At 32.9% G+C, this 13,533-nt stretch overlaps 1 protein-coding gene and 2 pseudogenes across 2 annotated transcripts; all 3 read left to right on the top strand.

Annotated features, from left to right (window-relative positions):
- The first annotated feature begins 429 nt into the window (after positions 1–429).
- LOC114181025 (uncharacterized) lies at positions 430–13,153 on the top strand (annotated as a pseudogene). The gene is made up of 13 exons (XR_014994324.1): positions 430–870; positions 970–1,018; positions 7,266–7,380; positions 7,529–7,575; positions 8,699–8,770; positions 10,503–10,579; positions 11,097–11,253; positions 11,334–11,584; positions 11,683–11,889; positions 11,979–12,072; positions 12,149–12,250; positions 12,334–12,684; positions 12,916–13,153. The product of XR_014994324.1 is annotated as an uncharacterized LOC114181025 (transcript).
- On the top strand, positions 1,025–5,913 carry LOC146886914 (uncharacterized). The gene is made up of 2 exons (XM_085672230.1): positions 1,025–5,518; positions 5,601–5,913. Exons 1-2 carry the CDS (start codon positions 4,653–4,655, stop codon positions 5,911–5,913), a joined length of 1,179 nt encoding a protein of 392 aa, XP_085528356.1. The 5' UTR covers positions 1,025–4,652.
- Positions 6,178–6,938, top strand: LOC146886913 (uncharacterized; annotated as a pseudogene).
- Positions 13,154–13,533: the final 380 nt, after the last annotated feature.

The raw sequence follows: 13,533 nt of genomic DNA, 5'->3' as shown, positions 1-13,533 counted from the left end.
CCAAAGACATGTTACCCAACCACATTTAGGAGCTTAAAGAGATGCAAAAATGGTAGCCAAACTGTCACAACAGAACCTGAAAACGCTGATTCACGTATTCTTGGCAGATCTGATCTTTGCTCACTTATTTGATCATACATTTCTCCACAGAACTCCAAATGCGTTGGTTCTTTTTTTTCTGGAAACTAGACTCAAAGAGCTTTCTTTTGACACCAAAAACGTAATTTTTGGACCGTTAAGATGGTGCAATTTAATGTTTTAAAATCGTTACGTTTTCTGCCAACACTACAAAAAAAAAGATATATTGCATGGATCATTTTATGGAGGTTAAAAAGACCTCCACAAATAAAGCTCTTATTTAAAAATTGATAACAGAGGAGGTTTTTTATTTTTTTTGAGGAGGTTTATAACCTCCGCAAATTGGAATACATTTTTCTTCGAGCAAACACACGTGTTCCTCCCAAATCAGAAAAATTAGAATGAAATTTTCCCACAACCTAAGTTTAGTGTCGCAGCCTCAACCAATCGAAGACCGAAGTTCAGTGTCGTAGCCTCAACCAATCAAAAACCTAAGTCAACCATCACGTGCAGCGATCTCTGTCGCGCCGTCCGATCTTCGTCGCGCCGTCCGATCTTCGTCGCGCTGTCCCATCTCCGTCGTGCCCTCCCATCTCCGTCGCGCCCTCCCATCTTTGTCGCGCCCTCCCATCTCCGTTGCGCCCTTCATCTTCATCACGCCATCACAATCACATCGTTGCGCCATCTCCGACGGCGTTGTCTTCTTCGTTTCATCTATGTCGCGTTGTCTCTGTTTCCCCTTTCTGTCATCGCGCCATCTCCTTCTGTGGTAGCCTCTTTCGTTATCTAGAGGTTCCTTATCCATATACCTTTTATGTTCCTGGTTAAGATTTTATGTTCACTGTGTGAGGTAGAAGTGTTGGATGTTATATTTTGTTTTTTCTTTAACAGGCGATTCATACATTGCTATCAAAGGGTGCTGCCTCTATTTCCTGTCCTGGTAGTTATTCACTTCTCTAGTAGATAAACATTAAGGTTAATTTTGCTCTGTTGCTATTTTATGTGAATAAAAGAAGAAGATAAAGTGAAATGAACTTCTTCAATATGTTTAATGATGCTCACAATTTCTTTAGTGGGTATTGAAAATAGCAAGTGCTATTCTATATTTAATGATGAAATGTGAAAGGGTGATGATGAAATGATGAAATGTTGTATGATACATTCGTGAAGTTTTGATGTCACTGAAAACTGATAGGTTGTTGCTCCCACTTGGAGCAGGGGAGAAATGGCTCTAGAAAATCCATTTTACCTCTAAATTGAGAAGGTAATTTAAATGTATTTTTAAAGAGGGTGGAAAAGTTGTCTGTAAAGAGAAAAGGATTATGTGTTTTCTGTCCTTAGTCTTTTTCTTCATAGTTGATTCTGTGTTTTTTAGTAAGAAATATCACCTTTCCCAGTTTGACAGGGATTTGAATTGCTAAAATTCAGAGGCTTCTGTTGTAAATACGTGCAAAACAATTAAATCTTAGGATGAAAGTTATTTAAAATGGATAAGCTATATGCTCTTCTGAGTGGTCTTTAGTAGTTAACTAAAAAGCTAGCTAGAAACCAGTAAACTATCATATTTACCTATAAGTGTTTGATTCCATAATTAAAAAGTAATGTAAAAAATTATAATTATATATTTTTTATATAAAATTTTTTAGACGATTTTTTTTTTCTTATTGATGTTTAAGTTTTATGCAAATCTTGAATTCTCATGATTTTACAATTCTGAGACATTTTTCTGCATCCTTATATTTCATGACAAAAATAGAAAAGGAATGTCAATGAGTTTATGTGCATTATTATTTTAAAAGAGAAGCTATTAACCACTAGTGTGGTAAGCCACACATTTCCATTTTGTTAAAGTCATGCATGGATTCATCTTTTCTACAAGCTCTCCAAAAATAGAAGTATTATTTCAGAGTGAGTTGGGGTGTATTGTACTTTCATAGTTTTATCGTCTGTGCCCAGTGGAAGTTCCCCATTTGTTAGTGCTTATGACTTAAAGTGAGCACATGCTTATAACTACAACTGTGCATTTTTCTTAGACATGGATCGTACTGCATCACTGGTCCTTTATTATTTACCACTGAACCGAACTTTTTGAGTGGCCCCCAGTAGCTAAAAGAACAAAAGGCCTGGCTGCAAGGATGTCTCCCCTAAGTTAAATTATGACAATTATAGTTGAAAGAATAGCCTCCTCTATTATGGTTGATGCTTTCTTGCACTTCGATATTTGTTTAATTATCGGATATCATAATTTTGTTCAGCTATTAAAGGTAAAAGGTACATTCATTGAGTTTTGATATCCATGAAAATGGATACACTGTTGCTCCTTCCTACTCTGCATACTTTTTTTCTGGTTACTTATTTATTTGTCAAAGTTGACATGATAATTTAAATATATTCTCTATTATTCTTTAACTGTAATATCTAATAGTAACTTGGATATGTTTTTCAAAATTTTTAAAAAATTCTAAATACAAAGTACTCAATAACGTGTATTGATACAGGTACACATATCCATATATATGTACAACTTTACCTTTTTAAGAGTGCCCTAATTTGTAGGTCATTGTTCACTACCATAGAAGCCCAGCTATAATAATCCTTGCTTTATTGTTTATTTCATAAACAGACAAAAGAAAACTATATAAAGATGAATAGTTATGGATTTGAGATGGTATAAACTTAAAAACTGGAATGAAATATGAAGAAATCAATGGAATGGAATATGCTGACACACTGTTGTTCTGGTTGGGAAATTGAAACCACAAAAACTGAATAATAATAATAGGTTATTGCATAGAAATAGGAACTCATGATAGTGAAGATATATGTGAAGGTCTGCGTTGAGTTTTCCATTCAAAGAGCAAAAATCCCACATGACCTTTTCAGACCAAAAGTTGTGTGCATAGGAAATAGACAGCTTCATCATCTTTCCATGTTGTGCCTTATCTATCTTAGATTTGACTATTGTAAGAGAGAGAGAGAGTACATTTCCTAACGAATTAATCGAATATAATTTACTTTTTTGAATAGTCTTTTTATAATACATTTGTGTATCTTTATTATTAGTATCTCCTTTCAATTTTAGAGCACATTAATTTACCATATTTCTTATTTAGTTATTGGTGAACCATATTTCTTATATTCTTCTATGTTTTATAAGTGTTTGTGTATTTTATAAAATACTCATTGTCATTTTGTTTAGGTATCTATTTCAATGGATAAATCTTGGATTGTTAAACCTCGGAATACAATTGAATACTCAATTGGTTTAAAAAAATTCTTAGATTTTGCTTTTGAAAATGGGGTTGTAGGAGATACAATTAAATGCCCATGTCCCAAATGTGGGTTTATGAAATGGCAAACTAGAGGCGTAGTTGAGGAGCACTTGATTTTAAAAGCATTTCCCAAAAATTATGTTATATGGAATCTTCATGGTGAGAAACAAATAGAAGATATTTCTAGTAATGAAGATGATATACAAGAGGCATTTCATTATGAAAATCCAATGGAAACAATGATCAATGAAGCATTTGGGCACTATAGGCAAGAAGGTACTAATCTAGGCAAAACACAACCATTGGGTGTAGATGATGTTTTGAATGAAAGCCTAAAGGAGCATTATAATGAGTTTATTGAGTTTCTCAATGATGGAAATCAAACATTGTGTGACGGGAGCAAGTACACAAAATTAGAGTTTGTAATCAAATTATATCACATCAAGGTTTTGTGTGGATTAAGTGACAAGGCAATGACTATGATCCTAGATTTGTTAAAATATTTAATGAAGCAAACTTGCCTCTTTCTTTTTATGAGGCTAAGAAAACCATCAACAAACTTGGTCTTAACTATACCAAAATAGATGCATGTCCGAATGATTGTATGTTATATTTAAGAGATGATGAAAAAGATTTGCAAACATGCAAACATTGCGGTACATCTAGATGGAACCCGAAGAAGAAAAAAAAAGCAACGTGCAAAAGTTTTGCGTTACTTTCCATTGAAACCAAGATTGCAAAGATTGTTTATGTGTTCTAAGACTGCAGAGCATATGAGATGGCATTCTTTAGAGAACAAGGATGGGTTCATAAGGCATCCAAGGGATGGTGAGGCATGGAAAACATTTAGTTTATTGCACCCTGAGTTTGCTTCTGATCCTCGAAATGTTCGTTTAGGCCTTGCTAGTGATGGTTTTAATCCTTTTGGTACTATGAGTTCTACTTATAGTATTTGGCCAGTGTTTTTAATTCCATACAATCTTCCACCATGGATATGTATGAAGCACACTTCATTGATCCTATCCATGATCATTCCAGGCAAGCAAATGCCAGGAAATAATATTGATGTGTACTTACAACCCCTTGTGGATGAGTTACGTGAGCTATGGAATGATGGTGTGGAGACCTTTGATTCTTCATTGAATGAAACTTTTAGGATGCGAGTAGCTCTTATGTGGACAATTAGTGACTTTCCTGGCCTATGCATTTTATCTGGTTGGAACACATACAGGTTTAGCTTGCCCTACTTGTAACTTTGATGCAAAACCTTGTCGTCTTCCTTATAATAAGAAGTGGTGTTTTATGGGGCATCGTCGCTTTTTTAGTAGAAACCATAGATTCATATTGAATCGTGTTCGCTTTGATGGAAGCACTGAAACAAGGAATCCACCACTAAAATTATCAGGATCTGACATTTTTAGGCAAGTTGAAAATATTAATGTTACATTTGGGAGAGGAGTAATTTTGGATGGTAGAGGAAAAAGATCTAGAGAAGAAGTTAAACAATGGAAAAAAAGAAGCATTTTCTTTGAACTTCCGTATTGGGAGTCTAATTTGTTACGCCATAATTTAGATTTCATGCATATTGAAAAAAATGTATTTGACAATTTGGTGTATACTTTGTTAAATGAAAAGCCTAAATCCAAAGACAATGTAAATGCTAGGAAAGATTTAAAGGAAATGGGCATAAGAGAGGATCTTTGGCCAGATGATAATGGAAGATATCACCTTGCTTTGTTTTCACTAACTCGTGATACCAAAAAGTTGTTTGTCAAAACTTTGAAAAATGTTATAGTACCGGATGGTTACTCAAGTAACATTTCTAGATGTGTTGATGAGGTGCAACAAAAAATATTCGGGCTAAAAAGTCACGATTGCCATATTATTATGGAGCAATTACTACCGCTGGCAATACGTAATTTGTTACCAAACCATGTCATTGCAACCTTGGTGGAGTTTTGCTCATTTTTTAAAGTCCTTTGTAGTAATAGTTTAAATCCACAAGAACTTGAAATGCTTCAAGATTGCATTGTGCTAACACTTTGCCACTTAGAGATGTTATTCCCACCATCATTCTTCAAAGTTATGGTTCATTTAACTGTCCATCTGGTAGAGGAAGCAAAACTTGGAGGTCCAGTTCATTATCGATATATGTATCCTATAGAAAGGTAATGCTTAGTACTTTTATATTAAGGTATCATTATCATAAATATCCAAGTAGTTTACTCTAATAATTTCTCATTATTATAGGGAATTAGGTCATTTAAAGACCTTTGTACGAAACAAGGCAAAACCAGAAGGTTCTATAGCTGAGGGATACTTAGCTGAAAAGTCTCTTACCTTTTGTTCTAGATACATTGAAGATATAGAGACAAGGTTCAATAGACCAAGACGTGTTTGTGATAAAACAGGTGATAATGAGCCTTTTCTGTCATCTATCTTCCCACAAGGTGGGAAGCCAGTAGGAGGTTCCTCGAATTTTACTTTAACTCGGATGCAAAAACTACAAGCCCATCAATATGTGCTTTTAAATTGTGCAATAGTCACACCATTTGTTGAGTGAGTAATCTATATTAAGTGTGTGATTTGTATTTAAACTAATTAAATTATATTAGTCATTTTGTTTGATTATATATGTAGTGAATTTAGACAACTAATAAAAAGAAGTTCAAGGGGAAGGCGACCTTCAACCACTGAGATCGAAACTAGAGTGTTTAAAGAGTTTGTTGATTGGTTTCAAAGGCGGGTGGGTTATCAAATAGTACACTTTCTATTATTTACTATGTTTTCTTTCAATTATGGCTAACATAACTTCTTTATTTAGATTATGAATCCAGACACAACAAATACAATGTCTAATGACTTAAAGTTTCTAGCACGAGGTCCATTGGAAAATGCTAACAGATTTACTACGTACAACATCAATGGGTTTAAATTTCGAACATTGACTCGAGATGAGGGATTGAGAACACAAAAATAGTGGTGTGTTTTTAACATCTAATACAGCTTGTGTATCAAGCAGTGTTGACAGGAACTTAAGGCAAGTGGACTTATCCTATTATGGAAAGTTGGAGAATTTCATTGAGCTTAATTATTATGGTCAATTCAAAGTTGTTCTTTTCAAGTGTAAGTGGGCAAATACTACACGAGAAAGAGGATATAAAAAGGATCAATGGAATTTTAATTGTGTTAACTTTGATAGACTAATTCATATTGGAGATCGTGAAGAACATGAACCTTATATTTTGGCATCTCAAGCACAAATGGTATATTATGTAGATGATGTGGTCAATAAAGGATGGAGTGTTGTTGTGCATTTAAAGCCAAGAGATTTGTATGAAATGGGAGAAATAGTAGAAGAGGTATATGAAAATGAGCCATACCAAGATCAAGAGCTAGAAAAAATTTTATAGTAATGACAATGAATATGTGCAATTGGCTACAAACCATTTAGATGGTGATATCCCTGACTCAAATGTATGAGTTGAAAAAATAATTAGTAGTAAATTTTTTCTTAAAGGTAATATTTTTTATATTCAAAGTTATTTTCAATGCATGTATACTTGACTCATGTTTGATTTCTTAATGTTATTTTCTTAAGGTGATTATATGTTGCTTACTCTTGTCAATTTCAGGTTAGGAAGGACATATATATAAAGAACCTATAATAAAAAGTGTACTCTTTATTCTCTGGTTCTCTTTCTTCTCTAGTTCTCTTTCTTCTCTGGTTCTCTTCACAAGTTATAACTTATATACAATTTCTTGCACTTCATTAGCTTCTAGAAAAGCATAACAAATCCTCATTATATACAGTTAGATAATATGTCATTATAGAATTTTCTTTAGAATTTTCTGCTTCATATTCTTAGTTGACTTTTCTCAATAATTAAGATGTTAACCAATTTGTCCTTGTAGAGTTTATAAACCTCATTTTGTCAGAATCAATTCTGCAACAGAGAGCATATATTGAAGGCTCCATAGGTGGTTTCTGTTGTTTTCAGTCCTTCTTCTCTTGCTCTCACCATGGATGGTTAGAACTATGAATCTCTTATTTTTTTCTCTGCTACAAATTCTCTGCTATACTTTTTATTTAGTTTTTTTTTCCTTTTTGTGCGGGGAGAATAAATGCATTCTGGTTGTGAACTTTAACTATCTAAAGCATTTTTTTCATCTGTTAGGTCTGACCTTGTTGTGAACTTACCAATTGTTCTGATCTAAGAGCACTGTAAGTGAAATGGTTCACTCCTAAAGAAGTATTTATTAATTTCCTATAAATTGCAGTGCATTTATGTTATCCATCATGATTTTTTCTGTAAATGATACTGAAACTAAAACTAAAACTAAAACTGAAATTGAAAATAGACATGTTGTAAATGATTTTTTCTGTTACAGTCACTTGGTACTTTCATCAAGTGAATCATCAAATTCTATAATCAAATTCTATAAGTTGTGATAGTGTTCCCTTCAAGTGAGGTAGGTCTACACCATGCAGCAGAGTGATGAGATCAAATGCCACTATTCTCCCTCTTTGTCATATACTGTTTGTTATTTAGTGTGTTGTGAGAATCTAAGCCTATCAACTTGGTTTAAAAGGTTGGAATGTGAATAAAGTAAAATGAAGTTTTAGGGTTCAATTCCTAATAAAGAAAATAGGCAAATAAAGCCCTGGGGTAGCTGTAAATTGTCTTTATATAATCAAAAGTCAATTTAAACATTTGGGGTTGGTAATTAAGTATAGGTCTTCTTATCTCTTCTGTTTGGCAGTATTGTAAAAGCAGTAATATCTTATCAATAAAGAGAGAGAAAAGAAGAGAAGGAATACTTGCTTCTACATTAGATTTGCTCAAAGCTCTATTGTGCTTCTTTTGTATTTTAGTGTAGGTAGTTAGTGTGTGATATAGCTGCAATTGTATTGGGTGCTAATCTGTTATTAGTGTGGGTAGATTTAATGGCAACAGTGCTTGTTTTGTCCTCAGTTCCTTTTCTCTCACTGAAATCTGTGAATGTTTCATTTTTAACTGTGAACTGTTTAAATTGAAAAATATAATAAAATAATCATGACCACTTCTTCAGTTTCTCTCAAAAGACTTTGCTATCATCTTTACAAACAAGTATGTGTAGAAATTATAACAGCCTGACTCAGAGTTGGCTATCATGTGTTTAGTTCCTATAAAGGGTAAACCAAGACAACACTAATCATCAATTTGGTCCTTCAATATGTGAGGCACTGATAATTTAATACCTAAATGTTCAAATAATATCACAATCCTTGCTTTTCTCTTTATTTCTTTATGATTCTTTGAGCTTGCTTCTACACTTTATGATTCATTTTTTCCTTCCTGTCTTAGGAACTTGACTATCAATTTCTTTTCTGGTGAAATTCCTAACTATGGAGTACTGAGCAACTTTGGCATATACTCGTATGTACACCTTCCTTTGCATGAACTTCTTCATGTTTTATGCTTTTGTGATTCCATTTTGGTTTCTTCTGAAGTACTGCCTATGATTTTTCTATAGATATTTTGAAGTGCCCTATCTCTGTTTGGTTTGCTTTCATGAATGCAATGTCTTCTATCTGATCTATACCATGTTGGTTAATTTACATGTTTGTTTATGAAGAAACTTGTCTGAGTGCACTTTGAGAATTAGTGAACTATCAACATGTGTTAAAACTCCTTGCCACATCAACATGTACATATACTCTTTGTTTGGTTGTATCCATAATCACTCATAGTAGAAGAAAATAAAAGCAAATTGAATATAACCTTTTTCCATAACTTTGAGGAAGAAATATTCCTAAAGTAAATTTGAAAGTAAATTGAATATACCTAAATTGTTTTGGTTATTCTTCTGTTTCCAAAGTCGGTATGGCTTTCTGTAGATAACACGTCCAGAATAATTCTCCATAGAACCACGAATATCAGGGGTTACTTGGATGGCATCTAAGAATATTTTTGAATTGTCGTGCAGCCATAGATTAGACTGATTCTCTGGTTTGAAGGTAGGGAAATTGAAATAAAAACAGTAACTTTGGTAAGGGCAATGGTAACGAAGAGTATTGCTGCATATTGATATTTGACTAACCAAGGGAGCTGCATATTTCTGTTTTGAGATGGCAGAGTGGCTTGATTTTTGAGGGTCACAAAAAAAAAATATTAAATGAGTTCTAAAATGTTCATGATGCATCATTCTTTGTTTATATAAATAATGTATATATACTTGAGTAAGGTAAATTGATTCTTTTTTATTTTATTTTAATAATATAAACATCATTGTCTCTTTAAATTATTATTTTTTCCGAGAAAATTCTTGTTTCCGCGGTTTGTGGAATGAAAAAGAAGAAGAAAAAAAGACACGACTAATGATGTTATATATTAAAATAATATCAGAGTGCCTGCGGAATAGTAGGTTTGTCAAACATTAAAAATAAGTTGAATATGGACTAAGTATGTGAAGGGGTTGAAATTGTAAAGATCCTTTAGTTTATGTTAAAGAAAGTTTTATTGGCAAGGTAAAGTCTTGGTCTGTAATTGGCATAGATTAAAAAATATTCTAAGGTTACTAAAAGTGTATAATGAACCACTAGTTAAGTGTTTGCGTAAATATTTGAGTAAGTTAGTTTATAGTCAAAGAAAATACGGTGAAACTATTTTCTTGTAACATATTAACATTAACATCTTATGCAATATCATAAACTATTTTTTATAGCTTCTCAAATATTTCCAAGAGTTGAGTTTGTACAACTTGAGTCTTGAGTCCAAAAGCCATTAAAATATACATGGTTTTGATCTTTGACTTCATGAGTATTCCAAAGGCATGTTATCAAATGAAATATTTGTTAGGTGTGGTTGTTTTCAAATGAAATATTTTGCAAACACCATTTAGGTCACCTCATTATAACTTTACACAAAAAAAACCGTCTAGCAACACCTCAAGTAAACAAAACCACCAAACAAAACAAAAACACTTAAAAAAGAGACATAACTAACAAAAAGAGCAAAGAAGAAGGATTCCTCACCCACACCACTGACTCTTCCAAAATTTTTCTATTTCCATCTCTGTTATTATGTTAATGTATTTGCAATATGAACAAGCAAGTTGATTCTATTGTATGTGTACTTTTGTAATGACAAATTCATTGCATGTAAATAGGTTTGACGGTACTCACCCTTGGATTTCACTTGGTTTTCCTGTTGTACTCCCCCATGCTGAAAGTGATCAAGCTGCAGGTAAGTCTCACCCTTGGATTTGATTTTCCTAAATACTATCTAATTTCCTTGATTTAGAACTACCCACCTTTCGTATGTACTCCTTTTCTCTCTTTTGGCCACACTCTTTTGGCCACACTGCATGATTCCTGTATCACACTCCCTACCCTCCCCACTCATTCGATTATTTTTTCCTCTATTTCAAACATGACTTACTGACCTAACATATGATTTAACAAAATTGTAGCATTTATTTTCAACTTTTTGTGGTGTGACCAAAGATTCTTTTAGAACATTGAGTCTTTGCTGTATTATTCTTTTTTCCTGATTTGAAGCATGAAATAAATATTGTCAAAAATTCTCAATCCCTTACTTTCTTAAAACTGCATAGTACTCTTAAACTAAGTTATTAATTTATAGATACTTTGACCCAGTTTCACTGAATAAACTTTTTTTCCTCGTGGATAATCCCCATGCATTCTTTATATCTAGTTTTCACTGTTGTGATTCACTTTTGATTTCTCATAAATATATGTAGCCATGCCAAAGGTGAAGCATTTCTGAAATCCACACTTCAATGAGCACAACACCACCAATAGATTCCTCATTGCCCACCGAGAACTCACAGCAACTTGAAACATCTACAAAATATGTTCGACGTGAATCTTCATCATCTTGGACTGTTCATGCAATAGGTATATGTCATATTTATTTTTACATGATCATAATTTTTAAAATTTTACTTATGGTTAAGTAAGTTGTTTTATGGTTAAAGACTTAGAAGGAGTTATCAAGAAAATTAAGGTGAAGGTCAGAGAAGTAAATAACTTACCTCGTGGGGAACGCATCATTGTGGACTATGATGAGTTAGGCATGGCAATTGGTGAAGGACAAGGCGTGCTTGCAGGATATTGTGGTACATTGGCAATTGATTGTAATTTGTTTCCAATTAATTTTGAAAGATGGTCTGGGAAAACAGGCATGCCTGACACTTACTTTTTGGAATGCTTTAAGGAAATATTACAGGTATATCTTTATGCATGTATGACCTTATATCTTTTGTAAATGTTACATTTACTCAAATGTTTACACACTAACTATGTCTTCTTTTTTCAAAAGCCTAGGTTTTTTTTAAGACTGGTGAAGCTAGTGCACCACGGTATTGCAAACTAACTCTTGGTAGGAAGTGGGCTGCACATAGGCAGAATTTATGGAATACGTTCTATGATCCAACAAAAAGCAAAAATGAAATCATAAGTAATGTGCCAAATGGTATAGATAGAACTCAGTGGGCTCATTTTGTTACTTATCGTCTAAAACCAGAAACATTGGTACAAGTTACATTATTTTGAATGGTGTGAATTGTTTGTGTAGATATTTTTTTTTTGTTGTGTGAACTTACAATTTTGTTTATTCATAGGAGATTTGTAATAAAAAATAGAGAAAATCACAAAAAGCAAGTAATTCCTCATACCGGTGGTTCTAAACCTATGTCAAGAAGAAGACATGAGATGGTAATGATATTAGTTAACATGACACTATACTATTTTTTAATTTTTACTATTTAACTTAACTTCTCTTTTTATTTAGTTTTTGGAAACTGGACAGCTGCCTAGTCGGGGAAAGTTATACATTGATACTCAAAGAAGAAAGGATGGATCATTTGTAAATGATGCGGCAAAGGCTATATCGGTTAGTTGTACCATAATATGATATTTTTGTGCATTTTCCTTCAATGTTTAGCGTTTTCACTATATATTGTTGTATGCCTATAGGAACAAATTGAAGTGGGTTTGACTCAAAGCACTAATGATGAATCAGAGGTTTCCCCTAATGATGTTGTTGGTAAAGTGTTAGGCCCAAAGCATTCTGGGAGGGTGCGATGCATGGGTTTAGGAGCAGCTCCTACTAACTCATTTAGAAATACAAGATTTTGACTTTCGGATTTAAGCATTGTTTCATCTAGTGCTGCCACATCATCAACATCTTCTGATCAGTGGTAACAAAAGTACACTAATTTAGAATCCCAAATTCAAACCACCTTGGGTGAACTAAAAGCCTACATGATAATGAAGGAAAGAAAGATCCCTGATGAATTAACTGCCTTCTTTGATCCTCAACCACAAGTAAGTTATGTCCAGCCTTTGGAAACTAATTATCTTGGTACTTATTTGTGATGTGATTTTTGATACAAGAATTATACTGTATCGGTGTGAGTTAATCATCGATACCAAATAATCCTGATTTTTGTGCAGGTCAATGATCTAGTAATAAACTATTTTAGTATATGCATGTTGATTTCATGATTTGAGGTTGACGTCCTTCTTGCAGCTAATATTTATCTTTTATAATTTCAGTAAACCGGGGATGCAAATGAGCCTGAGTCTTCTATGGGTACAAGAGGATCATCTGGTGGTAGCAACATTTAGGGTGTTTATGATGTTTTTTGGATGAAACTATTTTAGTGTATTATGAACTTTGAGTAAGTATGGATTAAGTTGTAATTGTTTCAATTTAAATTGCTTTTATGTTAATATGTTGATTTTGAGAATCAAAAGTTCTAAAGATATATATTTGAGAACTTTGGTTGAAGTATTTGATTGAAGTTTACAAAAAAATATTGTTGATGTAAAAATATAAGTACCTTAAATGATGACATACATTGTCAAGTATAATAGGAAATTCTAATTACAAACAAAATATTGTTTTTCTATGAGATTTGAATAATGCAAGAAAAATACAGGATTAAATCTACAAATTAATTAATACAAACGAAACAGGTTAAAATTTTTACAGTATAATCCTCAAATTGAGGAGGGTATTAACCCCCACAAAAAAATGAAAAATAGGAATTTTGGAATCAAATAGGTTTATGGAAATAAAGGAGGTTTTAAACCTCTACAAAATAACAGTCATGAATAGGAGAGGTTATAACCCTCCATTAAAAAACTTCCACAATATAAACATGATACTAG

The sequence above is a fragment of the Vigna unguiculata genome, chromosome 4 (genome assembly GCF_037176805.1).
Source record: "Vigna unguiculata cultivar grain cowpea cultivar isolate G323 ecotype 2 chromosome 4, ASM3717680v1, whole genome shotgun sequence".
NCBI lineage: Eukaryota > Viridiplantae > Streptophyta > Magnoliopsida > Fabales > Fabaceae > Vigna > Vigna unguiculata.
Note: the sequence above shows the minus strand (reverse complement) of the source record. Positions and strands in the feature narration are given on the sequence as shown.

Coding starts and splice junctions, on each gene's coding strand:
- LOC146886914 (XM_085672230.1), top strand. CDS start 4,653: ATGGGGCATCGTCGCTTTTTTAGTAGAAACCATAGATTCATATTGAAT. Junction 5,519..5,600: donor TATATGTATCCTATAGAAAG/GTAATGCTTAGT, acceptor TCATTATTATAG/GGAATTAGGTCATTTAAAGA.